The following is a 22,816-nucleotide window of genomic DNA, read 5'->3' on the forward strand; positions in this document are numbered from 1 at the left end:
CACACACACACAGTGCCCATCTCTCCCCTCTGGTCTCCGTTCTGTTTCACACACACACACAGTGCCCATCTCTCCCCTCTGGTCTCTGTTCTGTTTCACACACACACAGTGCCCATCTCTCTCCTCTGGTCTCTGTTCTGTTTCACACACACACACAGTGCCCATCTCTCTCCTCTGGTCTCTGTTCTGTTTCACACACACACACAGTGCCCATCTCTCCCCTCTGGTCTCTGTTCTGTTTCACACACACACACAGTGCCCATCTCTCTCCTCTGGTCTCTGTTCTGTTTCACACACACACACAGTGCCCATCTCTCCCCTCTGGTCTCTGTTCTGTTTCACACACACACACAGTGCCCATCTCTCTCTCAATGTTTCTCTAGAGTCCACGTATTCTCTTGTTATTTTATTTTTTGCACCCCCCAGTTCCAATCCCCACACGCTCTCTTTTATTTCTAAAAGCACCCGGCTGTGTGCACCAGGGCCGCCCCCCCACTGGAGAGCACCCATTGCAACGGCCACAGCACCGGGTCCTCCCGTGCCGGTGCCGGGCTGAGATCGCGGTGCTGCCGGTGCCGGTGCCGGGCTGAGATCGCGGTGCTGCCGGTGCCTGTGCCGGGCTGAGATCGCGGTGCTGCCGGTGCCGGTGCTGGGCTGAGATCGCGGTGCTGCCGGTGCCTGTGCCGGGCTGAGATCGCGGTGCTGCCGGTGCCTGTGCCGGGCTGAGATCGCGGTGCTGCCGGTGCCTGTGCTGGGCTGAGATCGCAGTGCTGCCGGTGCCCGTGCCGGGCTGAGATCGCGGTGCGGCTGCCGGTGCTGACTGTGGTGCTTTGGTTCTTTCAGTGAGCACCTGCAGTTTCTGCGCTGTAAAACGCCCTCCTTTCCCCGCACTGGACAGCAGAACACAGCGCACTGCGTAACGAAGGCCTGGGATCCGTAACTGCATGGCGGTGCATGGCGGTGGTGCTGTGCTGCATCCGGCTGAACCGCGGTGCCGGTCTGATGCTGAACGCCCATCGGAATGAACGGGGCCTGCACCTGCGGGCCATTTCAAAACATAGGGCTGTCTGCCTTTGGTGGCAAATTTCTGTGGCACCGCACAAATGTCTGTTTAATTTGCCCCAAGGGTGCCCCATGAATTCCCCAGCGGGGCCCTGGGGTTGCGCCCCCGCTGCGCCCCCCCGGAGCTCACGTGTCCCTCTCGTTCCGCGCTTTTCCTGTCACAAAGCCACTGCCATTCACTCTTGGTAACGGGCGTCACAGCCCGAGCTCGGGGCTGGAGCACTGGTTTATTACTGCCCTGCAAAGAGAGCCATTTCTGCTTTTTTGGCCGGCACTGACAATTACAGATTGTTGACCATTTTTCTTTTGAGCTTTAGCTTGGGCTTTGTTTTCCCCATCCCCGGCGGCTCCTCCCCGCCCCAGGACCATTCACCTCCTGCAAGGCAGTTTTCTTCCATTTGCCGTCCCGGTGACTCATTTTACTTTAATGTGAGACTGAGGTCTCTATTTATGGAGCGAATCAGTGCAAACGGCTGCGAGCACGGCCGCACCCTGCGGTTCTGGACGGCCCTGGCCCGGCGCTCAGCCGGCACCAGCAATCGAGACCGAACTTTGCACCGTGTACAATTCCTCATTTTCCGTACCATGCCCAGTGAATGTTTTCCCGGCTCTGACGCCGGAGGCTCGGGCTGGGAGGTGCTGGATGGCTCAGCTCTCACAACCCGCTACAACACTTTGATTTGACTCTTCACAGAAGTCAGGGCTCAGAACGCGTTGTGGCAATGCACACCGATGGGCAGTGCCTGGCTGGGCTGTGCTGGTTTGTTCTCTGACTGCAGAGAATTCCTGACCTACATCCTAACGCTCACCGGTACCTCCTGCCCCACCCCGTGACCTGAACATTGATTGCTTATTAGGATATAGATCTAGTCTGAAAAATCATCAAAACACATGTGTTCTTGCTTAGTTACTCACGCATTGTGGGTCACTTGTAAGCAGAACAAATCCTGCGCTGAATGACTTTGGCCATCATCTCCGTGACTCGGGTCAGTAAAGGTTTTCTGGGAACAGGAAATTTCAGGCTAAAATACCACCGGGCCAGGCTTTAAGAGCCGCGGTTGGTACAGGAACCGGGCGCACGTTCCTGCCACCCGCGCTCTACACACTGCCTTACTTCCCAAAGCTGTTTGAATTGCGGTTGGTTTTGTAACGCAGCTCTGTGTGTCAGCTGATAAACGTGAATTGTAGCGAGCGCCCTTAAGCCAAGTCTTTAAAAGCAGAGAGCAAGTTTTATAAATGTGCTTAATAAATAGCAATATTTTCTGATTTCATAGAACAAGAAGAGCTGATCACCAGCTCTGCGTGTGCCACTGTCACTCACCTGCTCCTCGGGGACAGGGTGCTGGTGGGACCGGCTGCTCCTCCCGCGATGGCCGAGGTTCTACCTGGAATCACAGAGGAAACCAAGAGAGACAAGTGGACCCACAACTTCTGAAGTGACCCCAGAGCCCTAAGTGAAGGGCGCCCACACCTCCACTCAGGAGTCACTCATTTTTGTATTTGTATCGTCCTTCAGGAGAGTGGCAAGTGATGAGCAATGACAGCTCGTGTACACACACACACACACACACACACACACACACACACACACACACACACACACACACATATCTATCTATCTATCTATCTATCTATCTATCTATATATATACACCCCCTTACAGCTGAACACTATGCCAAAGAAATTATGTTTCACATCATTTCTAATGTCATCTTTGATTAATTTGCATCTCTCTTCTCATTATAGCTCATCCCTCATTTCAAAGGTGTCCTTCAACAGGACACTGGGAGAGGGTCGGGAAATGAACACCAGCACAGAATAATCGCAAAGTGGGCGCTGGGAAAGCGGTTCAGACAGCAGCACCTGCGGCTCAGCGCTCCCAGCCCCACATCGGGGTGCTGCTGGGCTCCCCCAGCTCAGAGCTCCCAGCCCCACATCGGGGTGCTGCTGGGCTCCTCCACTCAGCACTCCCAGCCCCACATCGAGGTGCTGCTGGGCTCCCCCAGCTCAGCGCTCCCAGCCCCACATCGGGGAGCTGCTGGGTTCCCCCAGCTCAGCGCTCCCAGCCCCACATCGGGGAGCTGCTGGGTTCCCCCAGCTCAGCGCTCCCAGCCCCACATCGGGGTGCTGCTGGGCTCCCCCAGCTCAGCGCTCCCAGCCCCACATCGGGGAGCTGCTGGGCTCCCCCAGCTCCGCACTCCCAGCCCCACATCGGGGTGCTGCTGGGCTCCCCCAGCTCAGCGCTCCCGGCCCCACATCAGGGTGCTGCTGGGCTCCCCCAGCTCAGCGCTCCCAGCCCCACACTGGGGAGCTGCTGGGCTCCCCCAGCTCAGCGCTCCCAGCCCCACATCGAGGTGCTGCTGAGTTCCCCCAGCTCCGCACTCCCAGCCCCACATCGGGGTGCTGCTGGGCTCCCCCAGCTCAGCGCTCCCAGCCCCACATCGGGGAGCTGCTGGGCTCCCCCAGCTCAGAGCTCCCAGCCCCACATCGAGGTGCTGCTGGGCTCCCCCAGCTCAGCGCTCCCAGCCCCACACTGGGGAGCTGCTGGGCTCCCCCAGCTCAGAGCTCCCATCCCCCATCGCCACTGCCCACCCCGATTTCTTCTTTAGCCGATTACCTTTCCCCAGAACGGAGTCACTGCATCCCAACGGCCATAGATTCCCTCTTACATCTTATTAATCAAAGAATAAAGGAGTGAATGCGTATGTCTTAGAGAATAACAATGGGGCACTTCACAGCTAAATGGAGCGGCAATGCGCAGCAATACAAACACCCACGTGCAATTCATCCGCTTTCTCCTGTCCCTCCCCTCCGCGTGTCCGGGTGACTGGGGACGGCCTCTGGAGGTCTCTGGAGGTCTCTGGAGGTCTCTGGAGTGAGTCCGTCATTGCTCACCGTTCAGGCACCACAACCAGAGTGGCAGTAAAATGGCTGCAGGGAAGGTCCCAGCGCCGCGGTCCCTCCGCCATCGCCGCGTAAACCACAGCCACAGCGTGCTACGACAGCACTACTAAAATAGCCAGAAAACATCATAAACAGAGCTCCTCTGGGGAGATATTTCATCTTCAGGTTTGATGCCAAGGGCAGGAGCACCCGAGGTGTCCTCCAGCTCGAGCTCGGCCCTGTCCGCACATCCAGGCTCAAGACCCGCCTAACGCCGGCCTCAGGACCCCATTCACACCCCGGAAATGCCATGGGACCCCCGGTTCATGTCCCACCTGCCAGTCCCACGTGTGACACGGCGGGTACGGCGGCTTTCTGCTGCCACGGGGAGCTCGTGGGCACCCCGACCCTGTCCAGCCTGCCCGGCACCACCACCACTTATTGACAGGTGTGTCTCACTTTGGTTAGAAAACGGTTTTCCACACTGAGCAGATGCCTACTGCAGAGAAATCACCCCTAACAGGAGCCCAAGACAGACAAGAAGGACAATGTTTGCTCCTAAGATCCAGCGAGGCTCTGGAGGCCGAGGAGCAGCGCGGGGTCCGCCCCGACCGGCAGGACGAGCGCTTCCGAACGCTTCCAGCGCATGCGGCGAACAGCAGTAATTATATATAAAATTATACAGCTCGGGCTGGTTAATTATCAAAGGGAAAACCAGAACAATGCACAACATTTCCCAGGATTGCTGCAAGCCTTTTAAACCAGGCTGCCTTTCTCCAGCTGCTATCAGCCTCTAATTACACCCAACAGGGGAGCAGGGGAACAGCGGAGCAGGGGAACAGGGGAACAAAGGAACAAGGGAACAGGGGAGCAGGGGAACAGGGGAGCAGGGGAACAAGGGAGCGTTACACTACAGGAGTGTTACACTACAGGAGCGTTATGCTATAGGAGCGTTATGCTATAGGAGTGTTACACTACAGGAGCGTTACGCTATACGAGCGTTATGCTATAGGAGTGTTACGCTATAGGAGCATTACACTACAGGAGCGTTATGCTATAGGAGCGTTATGCTATAGGAGTGTTACGCTATAGGAGCGTTATGCTATAGGAGCGTTATGCTATAGGAGTGTTACGCTATAGGAGCATCACACTACAGGAGCGTTATGCTATAGGAGCGTTATGCTATAGGAGTGTTACGCTATAGGAGCGTTATGCTATAGGAGCGTTATGGTATAGGAGCATCACACTACAGGAGCGTTACGCTATAGGAGCGTTATGCTATAGGAGTGTTACGCTATAGGAGCGTTATGCTATAGGAGCGTTATGGTATAGGAGCATCACACTACAGGAGCGTTATGCTATAGGAGCGTTATGCTATAGGAGTGTTACGCTATAGGAGCGTTATGCTGTAGGGGCTGCTGCAAAGGGAGGCTCTGATTTATGTGTTTCCCTGATATATTGCAATGCTTGCATTTGCATTTACAATCCAATGAAAAATTTATGACTGTTAAACTTATCCTGTACGTCATAATTAAACACAAACAATCATTTCCAAATAACTGTTTACCATATTGCATATTCAACCGTGCAATTAATCTCAATGACTCTTTCTCCTTGTAAATAAATATAGGCAGCACCGTACTCTGCCGTAACGCGGTAACGGCACCGGCGGAAGATGAAGAGTCGATCTGACATTTCGGGAGAGAGCCGTTACCTGCCTAATAGATGGATTGGAAACCCTGCCATTCTCAAACAGATGCCTTGTTCTCCCGCTAACTATTTGTTCTGAGGAAAGCCTCCCAGGGAGATTTATAGGACAAGTGCTGTTTAAACATTCATCTCAATGCAGAGAAGACGGAAGCGGGCGGCTCGCGTAGCCGAGGGACCCGAGAGCCGAGGGGGGGACGCGCCAGCAGCGGTGGCTCCGTGGCCAGACCCGGCGGGACGGAGCGGGCGGCGGGGGCAGCGCCTGCGGGGACACCAGGGGGGCAACGAGGGCCGCGCTGGGCAAGCTCCAGCCAGAACCGGCCCCGGAGAGGCCTCGGCACAACGAGGAGCAGCTCCTGCAAACGGACCCATCTCCGCTGCTCCCGTCACAGCCAAACCGGGCTCCAGCGGCAGGGCCGGGTCACCGGCGAGGGACAGCCCCGCTGCCCGGGAAACCGGGTGCTGCATGGCAAACCGGGGTGCTGCATGTCAAAATGGGGTGCTGCCGGGCAAACCGGGGTGCTCCATGGCAAAGCGGGGTGCTCCATGGCAACCCGGGGTGCTCCATGTCAAGGGGGGGCGCTGCCGGGCGCCGCTGGCCGAGCCGCCGCTCCGTGCCGAGCCAGCTGCACCGCGAGCCCGTACCGTTGGGATTCAGCGCCGCCTGCTTCCTTTCAGGCATAAAAAATGAAGTAGCGATTTGCTGATGGGTTCCGATCGGTAGACGGCTTCACATGAAACAGCATTTGTCCACAGAACAAGGTGAATAAAAGACTTAATGGAGTTCAGCGATGCAATACAAATAACGGTGTCCCTTTACATTACCAACAACACACACTACGCTCTCTCCGGATCCCTGTTCTCTCAAATACTCCACTAGGAAGCTTTTTGTAAATAGGATGTCTCGCTTAATGCCCTCTCCCAAACATCATATTAATCACCCTTTAAGAATGCATGGTCTTGGGGAATAGGGACTGCACCGAGTGCGAGGAAGACATCACTCCCAATTTCGGCTCTGCAGCGACGTTCCACAAGGCCGTGTGCCCAGGGCTGCAGCTCAGGCCGTGCACCCCACGGATGTCCCGGAGATGCTGCCCGGGAGGGCCATGACCAGGCGCGCAGGAGCGCCGGTGCCACCAGCACCGCAGGGCCCCGGGGTCCAGCTCTGCAGTGTCACCACGGAGCTGCAGACAAGGGCCACGAGCCGCTGTAAAGAGCAGGAGGGGACAGAGGGGACCTTCCATGGAGCACCTGGGCACACGGGGTCAGGTGTGTGACAATGACCCATCCCCTGGCACGGGGTCAGGTGTGTGACAATGACCCATCTGGCGCAGGGTCAGGTGTGTGACAATGATCCATCTGGCGCAGGGTCAGGTGTGTGACAATGACCCATCTGGCGCAGGGTCAGGTGTGTGACAATGATCCATCCCCTGGCACGGGGTCAGGTGTGTGACAATGACCCATCTGGCGCAGGGTCAGGTGTGTGACAATGACCCATCTGGCGCAGGGTCAGGTGTGTGACAATGCCCCATCTCCTGGCACAGGGTCAGGTGTGTGACAATGACCCATCTGGCACAGGGTCAGGTGTGTGACAATGACCCATCTCCTGGCACAGGGTCAGGTGTGTGACAATGCCCCATCTCCTGGCACAGGGTCAGGTGTGTGACAATGACCCATCTGGCACAGGGTCAGGTGTGTGACAATGCCCAATCTCCTGGCGCAGGGTCAGGTGTGTGACAATGCCCCATCTCCTGGCGCAGGGTCAGGTGTGTGACAATGCCCCATCTCCTGGCACAGGGTCAGGTGTGTGACAATGCCCCATCTCCTGGCACAGGGTCAGGTGTGTGACAATGACCCATCTGGCGCAGGGTCAGGTGTGTGACAATGATCCATCCCCTGGCACAGGGTCAGGTGTGTGACAATGCCCCATCTGGCGCAGGGTCAGGTGTGTGACAATGACCCATCTCGGGCAGCAGGGACCGGAGGAGGCTGCAGTGTTGCACGCCGGTCCCTTGCAATGGCCAGACTTGAGCTCCCCAGGCTGTCAGCTCGCCAGCTTCCATAAGCACCAAAGTCCCTAATGAAAGCAAATTCTTTAGAAGTATTTAATTTTGCATATGTTAATTTTTGTCCTAGCACTATCAGTCTCATATTCGCAGTTGTTTATTTTCAGGGTGTTTGCCCAACGTTTGCTGTAAACACATTTTCACGGGCCAAAGGAAAGCATGAAAATCACCAAAAATATTTGTACCATGAAGATTTTCAGTTCTACAGTAAATTCAATAAGGGAAACCATTATTACAGAAAAACAGCAGCTGCAGTAAGGGGCAGCTGAGCACTGTCCTAAAAGCTGACCTCGGACAGCCCACAGCCATGTGCACCCACCCCCGCCAAAAGCACGGGGGGCAGTACCCTGGGCACAGCCACGGCCTCGGAGTCCTGCTGGGACAGGAACGGCGGAACCCAGTACCGAACACCAGCCACTATTTACCATGAGCAGTGCGCTGGAGCCTGAGCCGGGCGCCGTGTCGGGCTGGGCGGAGGTTGTACACGGGACGGGAGGTTGTACATGGGATGGGAAGTTGTACATGGGACGGGAGCTTGTACACGGGATGGGAGGTTGTACATGGGATGGGAGGTTGTATACGGGACGGGAGGTTGTACATGGGATGGGAGGTTGTACACGGGACGGGAGGTTGTACACGGGACGGGAGGTTGGTTGTACATGAGGCGGGAGGTTGTACACGGGACGGGAGGTTGTACATGGGATTGGAGGTTGTACACGGGACGGGAGGTTGTACATGGGATTGGAGGTTGTACACGGGACGGGAGGTTATACGTGGGATGGGAGGTTGTACATGGGATGGGAGGTTGTACACGGGACGGGAGGTTGTACATGGGATGGGAGGTTGTACATGGGATGGGAGGTTGTACACGGGACGGGAGGTTGTACATGGGATGGGAGGTTGTACATGGGATGGGAGGTTGGTTGTACATGGGGCGGGAGGTTGTACACGGGACGGGAGGTTGGTTGTACATGGGGCGGGAGGTTGTACACGGGACGGGAGGTTGGTTGTACATGGGATTGGAGGTTGCACACGGGACGGGAGGTTGTACATGGGATTGGAGGTTGTACACGGGACAGGAGGACGCAGGAGAAGCTCCCGAAAGGCACAGTAACACGCTTGGATTGCAGGGGTTTAAAGTGCTCCAACTGGGGACTCAAAATTGTGTCAAACAAATGCAACTTATTGTCTCTTTCCCTGTCTTGCAGTCCTAACAAAGTTGTTTTCATTATCTGGGAAACCCTGGTGAAGCGTTAGCATCTTAAGTAACCCTTGTAAGTGGAACCAGATTAGGAAAGCGAGCAGACCACACAGGCAGAGCAAACAGATCTCATTTTCCGTATATCAGTTTCCATTAGTTTCAAAGATAGGTCTCTGTTCCACCCGCTGTTTGTCCTCGGTCAGAGTGCATCCAACAAATTGAAATTGAAATGTGTCTGCTGATGGGACTGACGCCGTTATTGGATTTAACTATCGCTCGCCAGCTGAGCGAGGCACAATGCAATTCACGAGGTACCAGCCCTACAGACAGCGCAACCGAACGCTGTGAGCAAACCAGAAGCAAAGCTCCCTGCCGTGGTAACGTGGTTCACCACCAGCTCACGGGCGGTAACTCCAGAGTGCACGCAGGTCAGATTCCATTTTCCAGAACTCCCGCTTCTCCACGCACCCGCACCCACCGGGCTCTCCTTCGGCGTCTGCAACGCACCTCTGGGCGAACGGCTCAGAGTCCTAGGAGCCACGGCAGCAGCTCCCCCAGCTCGGCTCCCCGCTCGGGGAGCTGGACGCGGTGCCCGGGTCTCCCTCTGCGGCCCCGATGACGCGTCTGCTCCAGCGCCGCACGGAGGCCGCAGAGCCTGTGTCCCCGTGCCGTGCCGGGACAGCCCCGCGGCCGCTGCTGCGCACGCCCTCGGCTGCGGGCAGGGACGGGCAGGGACAGGCAGGGACGGGCAGAGCCGCGCGGTGGAAAACGAACCTCCTGATGGCCAGCGAACGACTTCTCTCCTTCCTCGCACGTAAACAGGCAAATCTGGCTCTCCTGCTGCACTAATGCGGCTTGCGAAAGCTAACTTGTAAAGCTGGATGTTATTCCAGGGTAAGCCAATGTTCCAATTACCACTAAATTGCTAGCACTTAGAATAGCGTTGCATATTAAATCAGAGCAAGTAATTGTTTGTTGAATTACCCGGAATAGTAAATAGCTCTTTGTGGGGTGTGTAAATAATCCCAGGGTACCTAGGAAACTGGAAGAAGAGATTTTGAAAACTAATCTGCCTGGGCAGAGTCAAAATTTTAAAGGAAATGAGTAAAACAAGGGATGATCGATGAAATGGTTTTCCTGGCTGTTACAAGCGGGTCCTGTGTTTGTAATCAGAAGCCGCAGCCCCGCTCCTCGCGGACGAGCCGGGACGGACCCCGCACGGGGACCCTCCTGCCATGCTGTTCTGGGTCCCTGCACCTCCCCCGGAGACCAAACCGCTCTGTCCCTCCAGCTCGGTGCCCATTAGAGTCACCGCTAATGAGCTGAGGGCTCAACAAATGCACACGGCTTCGGGGCTTCTTCCACGTTTCTTTTTCTTTTTTAATTCAGCTCCCTCATCGCTGAGCTAATGCACTAATGGACACTTACATTACCTAACTTCCGACCTAATGGGCACAGCAAAAAAGTGAAAGGCTCATAAAATCAAATTTACTGAGCATCATTCCTTTTGCTGTCCATTAACTGAAACTATTTATTAGGTTACACAGATCCAGGGTACGGAGTTCTATCCGCCGCGTGCCGATGCTGTTGCGCAGACACGTGAGGATCGCAGGGCGGGAGGGAGGGCCGCTCGGCGGCTCTCAGCGCGCGGGTGAGGGACACGGGACGCGGCGTCACCAGCATCGCCCACGGGAGCAGCCGTCACCCCCAGCACAGCTGCCTCCAGCATACCCACCTCGTTCCCCCCAGCACAGCCGCCTCACCCCCCCGGCACAGCCGCCTCGTCCCCCCAGTGCAGCTGCATCTGGCACAGCCGCCTCGTCCCCCCAGCGCGGCCGCATCTGGCACAGCCGCCTCGTCCCCCCCAGCGCCTGCGGGACCCGGGGTGCGTGATGAACAGAACCTCGGCCTCCACTCTGGCCTCCCTGCCTTCCCTTCTCCTCCAGCACTTCTCCAGTGAACAACCTCCCCGCAGCCCATCCCACCCTCCTGCTCCCCATGGGCACCAGGCTGGGGCTCCCTGACCAGTGACATCCACTCTGCTGCCTTCCTCCTCCTCCTCCTCCTGCCCCTCCACCTCCCAGCCAGTGCCGGGGCTCATTCCGCACCCGCCGTGGGGTCTGATGCTGAAAACATTGCAAATGAAACCAAGCATTTACCGGAGTAACGCAGCAGGAGCACTCAGACTCGCACGTACAGAGCTGGAGATGTACCTGTGCGCATACATCTCAAATCTACTGCTCTGTCTATGGCAGGGTCTGCTATAGCGTGGGATGAGAATGTGCCAGAAGAGACCAGCACCACCGAAGCCTTCTGTTTTCTGTCCAAAGACAGAAGTTCAGTTTATGTTCTGTTATTCAGTTCTTTGTAGAAATATAAAGAGCATTTCAAATTAACCAGTTTCTGCCCCAGCGGGTGACATCCTCCGCCGCCGCGCTGCCTGCAGCTCTCCGTCTTCATGAAGAACAGTTTTACTGGATTATCAACGAGAAGAATGGTTGTAACAAAAGGTGGGTTGACAGCACTTTTTCTCTCCAAGTCTGGCAAACCAAGGCAATCACTTACATGAGGTTCACGTGCTAAATTCCGGAAGGAATTTTGGAGCTTCACCCCCCAAAGAGCGGGCACAGGCGCAAAAGGCAAAACCCATCCCACCGAGGCAGTGCGACCGCAGGGGCGCGGGGGTCCAGAGCGGGGCCCCGGGGCTGCGCCCCCAATCACCTGCGGCACCGGGGCCAAGCGGAGCGCCCGGGAACGGAGAGCGCCGGTGACCGTAACGACAACCCTGGCTTACAGATACCCAAGGCAGACAGATGAGACGAACTCTGAGAACTTTCACACATATATCTCCAGAGTTCTTGCTTGCTAAGCTATTTTTTTCTTTTCCAAACTCCCAGGGCCCTGGTAAAGCCAGTCAATACGCCGTTACAGCCGTCTGGGGAACAGTAAAGCTTTAAAAAATAGCATTTACACTGTGGATTTATAGAAACCACTTGAACTACAGTAAGACTTGAAGATAACTCTGAAACATATTTTGATTTCTCAATAATTTCTTGAGAATCATTAAAGGAAATGAAAATTTGCACCCTGGACACACAGGCTGGGAAAGCACCATGGAGAAAAAAACTGTCAATACTTCCGAAAGTACACAGAGCGCGTCCCCAAAGAGGCGGCTCGCTCAGGGGGGCGGCTGCGGCTCCCACGTCTCCACCACCCTCTGCCGCCCACAGCCCAACCGCGCGGGGCCGGCGTGGATCCCGGGAGCGGACGGTGCTGCATGAGGGGGACCGTGGATCCCGGGAGCGGACGGTGCTGCCAGGGCCATTGTGGATCCCGGGAGCGGACGGTGCTGCCAGGGCCATTGTGGATCCCGGGAGCGGACGGTGCTGCCAGGGCCATTGTGGATCCCGGGAGCGGACGGTGCCGCGTGGTGGGACCGTGGGTCCCTCCTCTCTCCCTTCCTTACCTTGGCTATTTTCTAAAGCAAAACTGAAAGCAGCAGCTCCCATTGCATGAGCAATGACAGCTCAGGCTTAAACCCAGTGCTGCGCCCACAGTTCACAATGAATCAAATACACTTTAATGTTTCCTGACCTACATCGCAGCTCCTCGAGCACATCTGCTTAAGAGGAAAGCCTTGCTGGGATTATAGTGCCTGTGGCAAATGTCCAACGGTCAGGAAAGGCCACGCTGGAACCTCAGAGTGAGAAAACTGCTCCTGGCAGTTTCCATGTTGTATTTTACCTCCAGGACAAGAACAAAAACTTTTTAGAACTGGAAATTACCTTACAGGGCAGTGGGAAGAGCTGGAGACACCAAGAGATGGTGACACTAAGGTGAGGAATACAATGCTAGTAGATTTTCAGTTAATTTAGCAGATTATGTCAGATATATAGTCGCAGGCCATTTAACATTATCCGTCGTTACCCCGGTTATGAGGGACTGTACCGCCCCACTTCGGACACCACCCGCCGGTCCCCCCGACTCACAGCGACGCCACTTAACTTCAACTGTTTCTGCTGGAACCGGGTCTGAACGCTGCAGCCTCCCCAAAGGGGTTTTTCTTCTTTCAGGTTCCCCCTAGAACACACATTTTGTTGGAAACATTGCCTCAGACACCTGAAGTTACGACAAAGTCATTTTCCAGTGGAAAATTTGTTGGCTCTAAGTATTCGGGCCCGCATGAGCCAAAGCACCACGGGCGGCTGGGGCAGCTCGGGGCTGCGGGTGGAAGGGACAAGGGACGGCACAGGGGGTGGAAGGGACAAGGGACAGCACCGTGGATGGAAGGGACAAGGGACGGCACAGGGGGTGGAAGGGACAAGGGACGGCACAGGGGGTGGAAGGGACAAGGGACGGCACAGCGGGTGGAAGGGACAAGGGACGGCACAGCGGGTGGAAGGGACAAGGGACAGCACCGCGGATGGAAGGGACAAGGGACGGCACAGGGGGTGGAAGGGACAAGGGACGGCACCGCGGGTGGAAGGGACAAGGGACGGCACCGCGGGTGGAAGGGACAAGGGACGGCACCGCGGGTGGAAGGGACAAGGGACGGCACAGGGGGTGGAAGGGACAAGGGACGGCACCGCGGGTGGAAGGGACAAGGGACGGCACCGCGGGTGGAAGGGACAAGGGACAGCACCGCGGATGGAAGGGACAAGGGACGGCACAGGGGGTGGAAGGGACAAGGGACGGCACAGGGGGTGGAAGGGACAAGGGACGGCACCGCGGGTGGAAGGGACAAGGGACGGCACAGGGGGTGGAAGGGACAAGGGACGGCACAGGGGGTGGAAGGGACAAGGGACGGCACCGCGGGTGGAAGGGACAAGGGACAGCACCGCGGATGGAAGGGACAAGGGACGGCACCACGGGTGGAAGGGACAAGGGACGGCACCGCGGGTGGAAGGGACAAGGGATGGCACCGCGGGAGGAAGGGACAAGGGACGGCACCACGGGTGGAAGGGACAAGGGACGGCACCGCGGGTGGAAGGGACAAGGGACGGCACAGCGGGTGGAAGGGACAAGGGACGGCACCGCGGGTGGAAGGGACAAGGGACGGCACCGCGGGTGGAAGGGACAAGGGACGGCACCGCGGGTGGAAGGGACAAGGGACGGCACAGCGGGTGGAAGGGACAAGGGACAGCACAGCGGGTGGAAGGGACAAGGGACGGCACCACGGGTGGAAGGGACAAGGGACGGCACCGCGGGTGGAAGGGACAAGGGACGGCACCGCGGGTGGAAGGGACAAGGGACGGCACAGCGGGTGGAAGGGACAAGGGACGGCACCGCGGGTGGAAGGGACAAGGGACGGCACGTTTTCCTCCAGAGGTGCCGTCCGAGGCCGGTGCCTCCCGGCGGCTCCGGAAGCAGAGCCCGCTGCAGCCGGCGCTGCCCCTGCCCGGCTGGGCACGGCGGAGCTGCCAGGAACAGGCACCGAGCGTGGTGCCCGAACCCCGGCTCTGCCGTGCCCGCGGTCCCCAGCACGGTGACAAACCCGCCCGCCAGGAGCGGGGGAGCGGGGCCCCCGCCCAGAGCAGCCCCGCGGGGTCTCACAGCCCCAGCACCGCCCGTGTGGCGGCTGCGGCGCGGCCGGCGGCAATCGCTGTGTTACGTGGGAAGGCAGCGCGGCCAGATCAGGGCAAGTCATCCCTCATCACTTATTTATGAGAGTTAATTTCTCGTGCTGGCGTTTAACACACCATATGGAGCAGAGGCTGCTGCAGCCAAGCCACCAGCAGCGTTCGGCTGCCTTTTTGTGTCCAGGTTGGTCATATCGCCGCTTTACTGAGAAAAGAACTTCTTCAAACAGCCTCGCTAAGGCCCAGTGCCCTCGCCCCACGGGCAGGACGGTGCCACGACGGAAGCGCTGTGTCCGGGCGAGGGCACCCCGCTCCGCCACAGCACCGATCCTGACCGAGTCTGAGCAACGCCTCCTCTTCGGGAGACTTCCCGGCTACCGAACCCTACCAAAAATGGTCTGTTTCCTTCATTTGTGACACAGTCTTTGACTTTCCTGCAAAGCGCTGTGGATACTGCAATAGAAAACCCTCCTCATTACAGTGTTAAATTAAAATTAGTAGAAGATGCACAAAGCAGAATAAACTTTCAATTGAAATATAAACACTGTTACTTAGAAAGAAAACTGGAGGGAGCTCCTGGGCTTCTTTGCATTAGAAATGCCTGAGATTTAATTTCGCTGCGACATCTCCTTGGAATTACCTGCTAATTGATCAAATTTTGTCTGCCTGTTATTTAAACTTTCAATAAAACTCAGATTAATGGAAGGTGTAATCCTCCCGGGCAGAACCAGTATTCCCGTTGTTCATGGCAGGTACGGAATAGCAATGCCCCCACCAACAGCCTTCGCATTCAACCCGGGAACGTGAAGTTAATCATAGGAGTGGAGGGGTTCTTTAATTGCCTGAATGAAATCTGCTCTGGGCGTCACCTCTGCCTCCAACCCGCACTAAACGCTGGTACAGAGCTGTAAAACCAGCGAGGTGTCATTCTCAGACTGATCTGCTTTGCTCGTGATGCAAATAACAAAGCAGCCCATGGGGATCCGCCGGACCCCACGACCACCGAAGCCGAGACCTTCGGCGGCCGCTTTCCGACTGGCCCAGACACAGCTCCGAAAACGTGCACAAGCGATTTACACGGGTGAGGGGCACACGCCGTCCTCATTAAAGCATCAGGGTGGCTGGAAATGAAAGAGATTCATATCTGCTGCAGGAGGCTTTCAGGGATCAATATGTTCCAACATATGTTTTAGTACTTCCTAGGTTCTCACATGTGTCTCATGAGATTTCTTTATTTATCTTTTTTCCCAAGGTTATAGAGCCAACTGTTTTCATATGTGCTCTGAAGCTGTGACCTGATTTTCATAATAAATCTCTTCTATAGACGGGGAAAGCGTGAAGCTGTGCTTCTCACCCAGGCGGCCCACGATAACATTGTGCTGCGCTCAGAGCCCGAGCCGCCTCCGTGCGGTGCCGCATTCACGTGCTGAGCACACATTTGGGCAGATCATTTTCCAGAAGGGGCTAACGGCCCCTTCCGCCTCCCAGTGCTGCCGTTCCATTTTCTCCTCCTTTTTCCAGAGGATGCTGCCTTTTGATGTCTCTGTAACAAACACCGTTCTGAAAGCGATGGGTGAGCGGCCTGCACAGACTGGTATTTGGAGAGGAAAGAGCTGTCCTCTCCAGCCCACGGAACGAGGTTTGACGGGAAAGAAGAACAAGGGAAAGGGCAGGAGCAGGCGCTGGAGGCTGCGGGAGATGAGGTTCGGCAGCCTTCTCTGCCATTGGGCTGTGGAGGTACAGTGCCCGTGCCTAATCTGACTTCATCAAACCAATTAACTAACAGAGCGAGCCCCAAGGTCCACTTGAAGCCAGCACACGGCAGGATGCAACGAACAACCTCAGTCCTCACAGGCGGAACACGGGACCGGAGGGCTCACAGCAGCTCTGCTGGCTGCAGGGCAGCGTGCAGCGCTCTTCCCCGGGCATTCCCGTCCCCCTCACAACCAACTCCGCACCGCGCCCGCCCGCGCAGGAGCTCGCGTCCCGATGGCTGCCGGCAGCGCCGCACAACCCGGCCCCGGCAGCAGAACTCGGCTGCTCGCCGGCCCCGGCTCCGCCGCGCCGGGCGGCGCTGGCTCACCAGCGTCACTGCGAGGGGGCACCCTGGCTCCCAGCAAGCTCCGCGCTTCCAGAGCGCTCCCGGCCGTCAGAGGGTCCCAGCACCCGCGTCTGCCCAACAGCCCTCAGCAGCTCCTCCTCCCCACCCTCAGCGAGGGCGTCCATCCTGAACTTGGCCCTTCTCTCATTTGCATAGCAAGCGATAACTGGATCACAGCTCATGGGCCCTGGGAACAGGGACTTTTTTTGGCCTTACTGCCTGAGAGACCATTCGAAAATAATTAAAAGATGGAACCTTTTATGTGGTTTATGATGCTTTGATCAAGGTTTTTTAATTAACCTATCTTGCCTTAAGCTGTTGCGAGTTCATTCCACCCTCGTCGACAATATCATAACGGAATTTATTACACTACAGCAGCAAGCATGAGCAATGCTGCCGCGGGCCGTGGCTGCGCAGCCTCCTCGAGCCCTCGGCGCCTCGTGACAAGGTTCAGGGACATCGGGTGGCCCCACACAGCCAGCCAAGGACGGGCCACAGCGCCAGGCAGGACCCGCTGCCCTGGCCCCGGCTGCGCCGGAGCTGGAGGAACAGACACTGTGTCTGTCACCACTCCGTCACCCGAACAGACACCGTGTCCGTCACCCAAACAGACACCCGAACAGACACCGTGTCCGTCACTGCTCTGTCACCCGAACAGACACCGTGCCCGTCACCCAAACAGACACCTGAACAGACACCGTGCCCGTCACCCAAACAGACACCCGAACAGACACTGTGTCCGTCACCCAAACAGACACCTGAACAGACACCGTGTCCGTCACTGCTCTGTCACCCGAACAGACACCGTGTCTGTCACTGCTCTGTCACCCGAACAGACACCGTGTCCGTCACTGCTCTGTCACCCGAACAGACACCGTGTCTGTCACTGCTCTGTCACCCGAACAGACACCGTGTCCGTCACTGCTCTGTCACCCGAACAGACACCGTGTCCGTCACTGCTCTGTCACCCGAACAGACACCGTGTCTGTCACTGCTCTGTCACCCGAACAGACACCGTGTCCGTCACTGCTCTGTCACCCGAACAGACACCGTGTCCGTCACCCAAACAGACACCTGAACAGACACCATGTCCGTCACTGCTCCATCACCCGAACAGACACCGTGTCCGTGGCCGCTCCAGCAGCCCAGCCCGGCGCTGCTCGGGGCTGGGGAACAGGACCTGTCCCACTGCATCTTCACAACACCTGAGCTACTTTAGTGCCAGCAGTGCCAAGGAAACAGAACGCCCGTGATCAGAACGCATCTCGTCTTTATGTTGAGGAGGAGGAGAGGAAAAAGACTTGAGAAAAGCAAAGGATACAAGGGAAGGAAAAATTAAGTCACTTATATCAGGTACTTTCCTTAAAGACTTGAATACCTGCGGAAAACGTGAGAATGAAACAAGAAAAAGATTTATTGAGTCTCAAAGCCTCCAGTTAAAATTAAATGCGGTGAGAAAAGTGGCTTTCCACATTTAATTGTCTTTTCCACAATAACTCTGCGTCAGTCTCTTCTAAAAGCCCATTAATTTTGTAATTTAGTGCTGGGAGACAGGCAGAGCCACCCCCGGGGTTCTGAAGGCACTGACCAGCTGCCACCGAGCACCAGCGACAGGGCTGCTTTCTCCTTCAAGCCTCCAAATACCAACATTAAAAACTTTTTATAGTCTATTTAATAAAAAAAGTGCTGGCACATCAGTTAACAGAATGGATTCTACGACATTGCATGTTAGGATTCTAATTCTGGCTAAAAATAACCTGACATGTCAGAAGAGGTACAGAAAACACATTTTCCCAAGCACGAGGAGGGACTGGCTCATTGACTTCTACAGCTGGACACTATTTACTTGTTTAGCCACGATTGTAGAGCTCGTTCTGCAACTGGCCAGAGCTGGTAATGGAGTCATTCCCACAGACGGGCTGGTACTGTATTTCTTGACACTTGAGGTTCTGTAACAAGTTAACTGCCAAAAAAACCCATCACTTCAGAGCCAGCAGCAAAACGACGTTCGTATTTGAGTCTTTACGAATCAGTAAGTGAAAGCCGCCGGCCCACGGGCCGCTCCTGCTCGCTGCCGCGGCTCCGCTGCCTCCTCAGCGCGGGACACGGGAGCCCTGGGGTTCCGGGCCCCAGAGCCCCAGCCTGGCCCCTCTGTTCTCCTTCCCACTTCACAACCACCGGGATGCCCTTCTGGGTATCACGGCACTTTAACCAGGTCCATGGCCATTGGGGAGGACACACCAATATTTGTCATCTCTCCAGATGAGTTATTAAGTATTGATAGAAACGTTTTCTCCCTGGCACAGCTTAAACTAAGTACTGTATCTAATTTCCTCTGGAGAAATGTGTTGGAGAAATCACTAAGATAAGTCATCTGTCATCACAAAGAGTAACAAATAACTACTCTGGCATAGTTGCTTATTTAGAAAAGTTATTTGAATATTAACGGCTTTGACAGATACGCCCTCGCGGTAAAAACTCACGGTGGTAACATCTCAAAATGAAACACAGGATTCCACAGCATGGATGAGGAGGCAGAACTTGGATGAGGTTACTAAAGACAACTGTATCTGAAATAACCAAACCCCCCCCTGAACACGAGAGCTGCTCGGCGGGGGCACCGCACCCCCGCCACAGGGACACTGGAGCCCCCGGTGCCGCCGGGAGGCGCCCAGCGCGGGGGGTGACGGGGCAGCCCCCACAAACACCCGGACCAGCTGATCAGGCAGAGGAGCCTGCCCAAGGCCCGCTTCGGGGTTTGTGTTCAGCCCAGCCTGGCACAGAAGCAGCGCCCGGGGGCCCCTGCGCGCACGCGCACCTCCGCCCGTATCCGCATCACGGCTCCCAGGCCGACTGCAGCCGAGGGGCTGGGGCGGCAAAGCTGCGCAGTTCCTGCGAGTTTCATGACAGCGAGTGGCCGGATAGTTCAGAAATCCTTCATTAATATCCCAGGAACAGGCTCAGCTCTTTTTAAACACTGAAGATGTGCCAGCTCAGCCTGGAGACAATTCTGTAGGAAACCGGGTTTCTCCGGTGCTACAGCTTATGAAATGACTTGTCAAACCGCCATAGCAAGGTACAATAGTCTGGAAACGCAAAAGGGCAAAACTTGCATTTGCTACTCAAAACCACCTTGATTTCTGCTTCCAACCAGACGCCGGACTCCACGGGCTCCCCTCTCAGCGCTGAGGGTGCCCTGGCTGCTCCACGCAAAACCTCGCCCTTTGTAAAGAGAAGTGTTGAGAATTTCACCACCGCCTGGCAGGTCTGGTTGCTCCCTGCTCACGATCCGAGCGCCGGCACAGAGCACGCGGGACGCATGAAACCGCACGGCGGGTGCTACACACGGAGGTGTGTGCACATACACAGACGCACGGATACACACCCACAGCCCTCGGCTCCGTGTCCCGGCAGCCGGTGCTGCCCCAGGACTGTGCGCGGGCTCAGCGCCAAGAGCGGGGACGGCGGGAGGAAGGACCAGCCCCGCAGCGACCCCCTGGCCCCTGCCCCCTGTCCCCCATCCCGGGGACGCTCCGGTGCAGCCCCCGCTCCCGGCACAGCGGTGATGCCTCCGGCTGCTTTGATGTGAGCAGCACCAGACATTACAGCAGCGCCGAGATGCTTATTATCCCCTTGGGTTCTCTTCTTTTATTCCTCATGGATTTCAGCCTGTTGTATAATACACATTTTTCAAGTTAAGCATCAAAACAATGAATACAAATGAGCAAGGAAGTGTTCGCCTGCTGAAGGAGGAGAATTACTAAGAGCAACATCGCGCAGTATTATAATGCATTTCTACTACTACACCATTTGTATTAATGCATTAGAGACATCTACAAAGACAAACTGCAGCCCGGTTCCAAGGAAGAACGCTCGGCCGTCGGCCGCGCGCTGCCGGCTGCTGTCAGACGTCTCCCTGGAGCAACACGGGGGTTCGGGATCTCCTGGATGCCCTGCTCCCGCCGCCCCGGCCCAGCGCCCGCGGGGGCACGGCTGCGGCACCAGCAGAACACGGCGGCACCGGCAGGGCGGGACAGACAGACAGAGCCCGTCAGTGGGGTCACACAGCCGCCGGCTCCACAACCCAGCCCCAGCCGGGAACCGAATGCATCTGTTCTCGAAACGCCATTTCCAACCAGCACCAGCGGTCTATGTAGATAAACGGCAGCAGAACCCGCTGCGAAAGCAGAGGTCACCACGTGTAATGAGATATCTGGTGAGATCAGTCAGATCAGCAATTTTCTGGACATTAAGATTGTTTACAAACCCAGGCAATTTTCATTTAGTTTTGAATGAACTTGTGTACATATTTTTTGTCCTCTGCAAGCACCATCATCCTTTCTTATCTCATTCCATCTCTCCCTGGCATATGGTACTTTCATCTTGCTAACAGGATTACATTTTACCCTGCCAGGCTCTACCAGTCACAGAATTTCATTCCAGATTTTCACTGCTTCTATCACAGACTCGCTGCTATTAGCAAATGTCAGCCCTGCAGCAGGAAGGTGCGAAAAGACAAAATAAAACAAGAAAGGGGCAAAAAAAGAAGGGGGGGTGGGAGAAGAAGAGTGGTACCAGCAGCTGTTGAAAGGCCCAGAGCAGTCGGTGAATCCCTGGGCTGGGGTACAAATCCAGCGGTGTCACCCCCAGGACGAACCCCCCGCGCCACGGTCGGACCCCCCCGTGCCGTGCCCAGACCCCCATGCCGTGCCCGGACCCCCGTGCTGTGCCCGGACCCCCCCGTGCCGTGCCCGGACCCCCATGCCGTGCCTGAACCCCCATGCTGTGCCCGGACCCCCATGCTGTGCCCGGACCCCCCTGTGCCGTGTCCGGACCCCCATGCTGTGCCTGGACCCCCCTGTGCTGTGCCTGGACCCCCATGCTGTGCCCGGACCCCCCCATGCAGTGCCCGGACCCCTCTGCTGTGCCCGGACCCCTCTGCCGTGCCCGGCTGCTCTGCGCGGGCACCCCCAGCCGCGCTGGCGCAGGTCACGCTGCCCACAGACAGGTCTGGCGGACCAGCGCAGACGTGCCCGTCCCTGCCCCGTGAATCTGGGAAGAAGAATTAATTAGCTCAGATAATAAAGCACCACAGGGAAGGAGAATCAAGGTTAATAACATATATTAATAAAACATCAGCAGGGAAAAATGACTAGCTGCATCCCAGCTAAGCCATCTCCATGACCATAATACGTCCCTGCCTTTGAAAGCGGTTATTTCTTGATAGATCAGGAGGGAAAAATAACAGAGCTGATGCTGGTGCTGCAAAAGGAGCGAACTTGGGGGCTGACAGCGCCGACCACCTGGAAGCTGTTCCTGGAGTGTTCTGAGGGAGGTTCTGGCCTGGTGCAGCATCGCCTACAAACAGGCACCCCGCAGGCCATCACTCCATGTATTGCGCTGGGGCACCCGGGCTCTGACCCTCTGCGCTGGGGGAGAACGCCCTGCGGGACCAGGGGACAGGCAGAGCCGCCGCTTACCGGGGCTGCTTGGAGCGGACCCCGGGAGCAGCGGGACAGGACGGTCCCTCGCGGTGACACCGCGGCCCTGCCGTGTCACGTCAGTGCCACCACGTCACCAGCTGCAAACAGCGACCGAGGCCCCCGCCCGGGGACCCTGGAGCCCAGCACAGAAACCACAGCTCTTAAACGTAATCTTAAATACAACATAAGCTGTAATAAATAATGCACGTGGGAAGATCCTCCCTCAGTTAACGAGCCGTGAGCCTGTCCATCGCTCACACCGGGCGCTATCCAGGGAACGGGTTTGCGGAGAGGGGAAACAGCCAGGTGCCGAGTGCTGCCAGCTGCCCCAAAACGTGACCCACGTTTTCCTTCCATCTCCCCTAAATACGTCGCTTTACCACTCCCAGTAAGTTTCCCACTCAGTGTTCCCATCCCAAGCGATGGACGCACGCTCGTTTACTTGTGGTGTCATCACCTGCCCACACGCGATGCGGCGCTCCGGGACGGTCACAGAACAAGAGGAAAGACTCGGGCCAGCCTGCTTCTGGAGCCATGGGGAGCAGGGCTCGTGTGCACCCGCAGCCTGAGGAGACTGCTTGTGTTTCTCAAAGTACAGAGAACATTTGAGAAACGGCAATCCCGCCCCAGTACAAACAACGCAAGAATCTGCCCTGTTCCACGGCTGCTATTGATTTATGTCACTCCGAAAATCTCTCACCGCATAGTTTTTTAATACCTCAGCTGTAAAATGA

At 56.5% G+C, this 22,816-nt stretch overlaps 1 protein-coding gene across 3 annotated transcripts in view; it reads right to left on the reverse strand.

The window, feature by feature from the left end:
- Positions 1–406: 406 nt before the first annotated feature.
- Positions 407–22,816, reverse strand: part of LOC136110033 (uncharacterized) — a 158,347-nt gene continuing 135,937 nt past the window's right edge. For 2 of the 3 annotated variants that reach the window (XM_071817108.1, XM_071817107.1), the window contains 2 exons: positions 2,384–2,447; positions 407–1,038 (listed from right to left, as the gene is read on the reverse strand). In XM_071817108.1, the coding sequence (XP_071673209.1) occupies positions 407–1,038; positions 2,384–2,447 (696 nt within the window). Of the gene's footprint in view, positions 1,039–2,383; positions 2,448–3,839; positions 4,749–22,816 lie in introns of those variants that run through there. The other variant, XM_071817106.1, reaches the window with a different exon arrangement.

Source organism: Patagioenas fasciata, chromosome 19, assembly GCF_037038585.1.
Source record: "Patagioenas fasciata isolate bPatFas1 chromosome 19, bPatFas1.hap1, whole genome shotgun sequence".
Classification (NCBI taxonomy): domain Eukaryota; kingdom Metazoa; phylum Chordata; class Aves; order Columbiformes; family Columbidae; genus Patagioenas; species Patagioenas fasciata.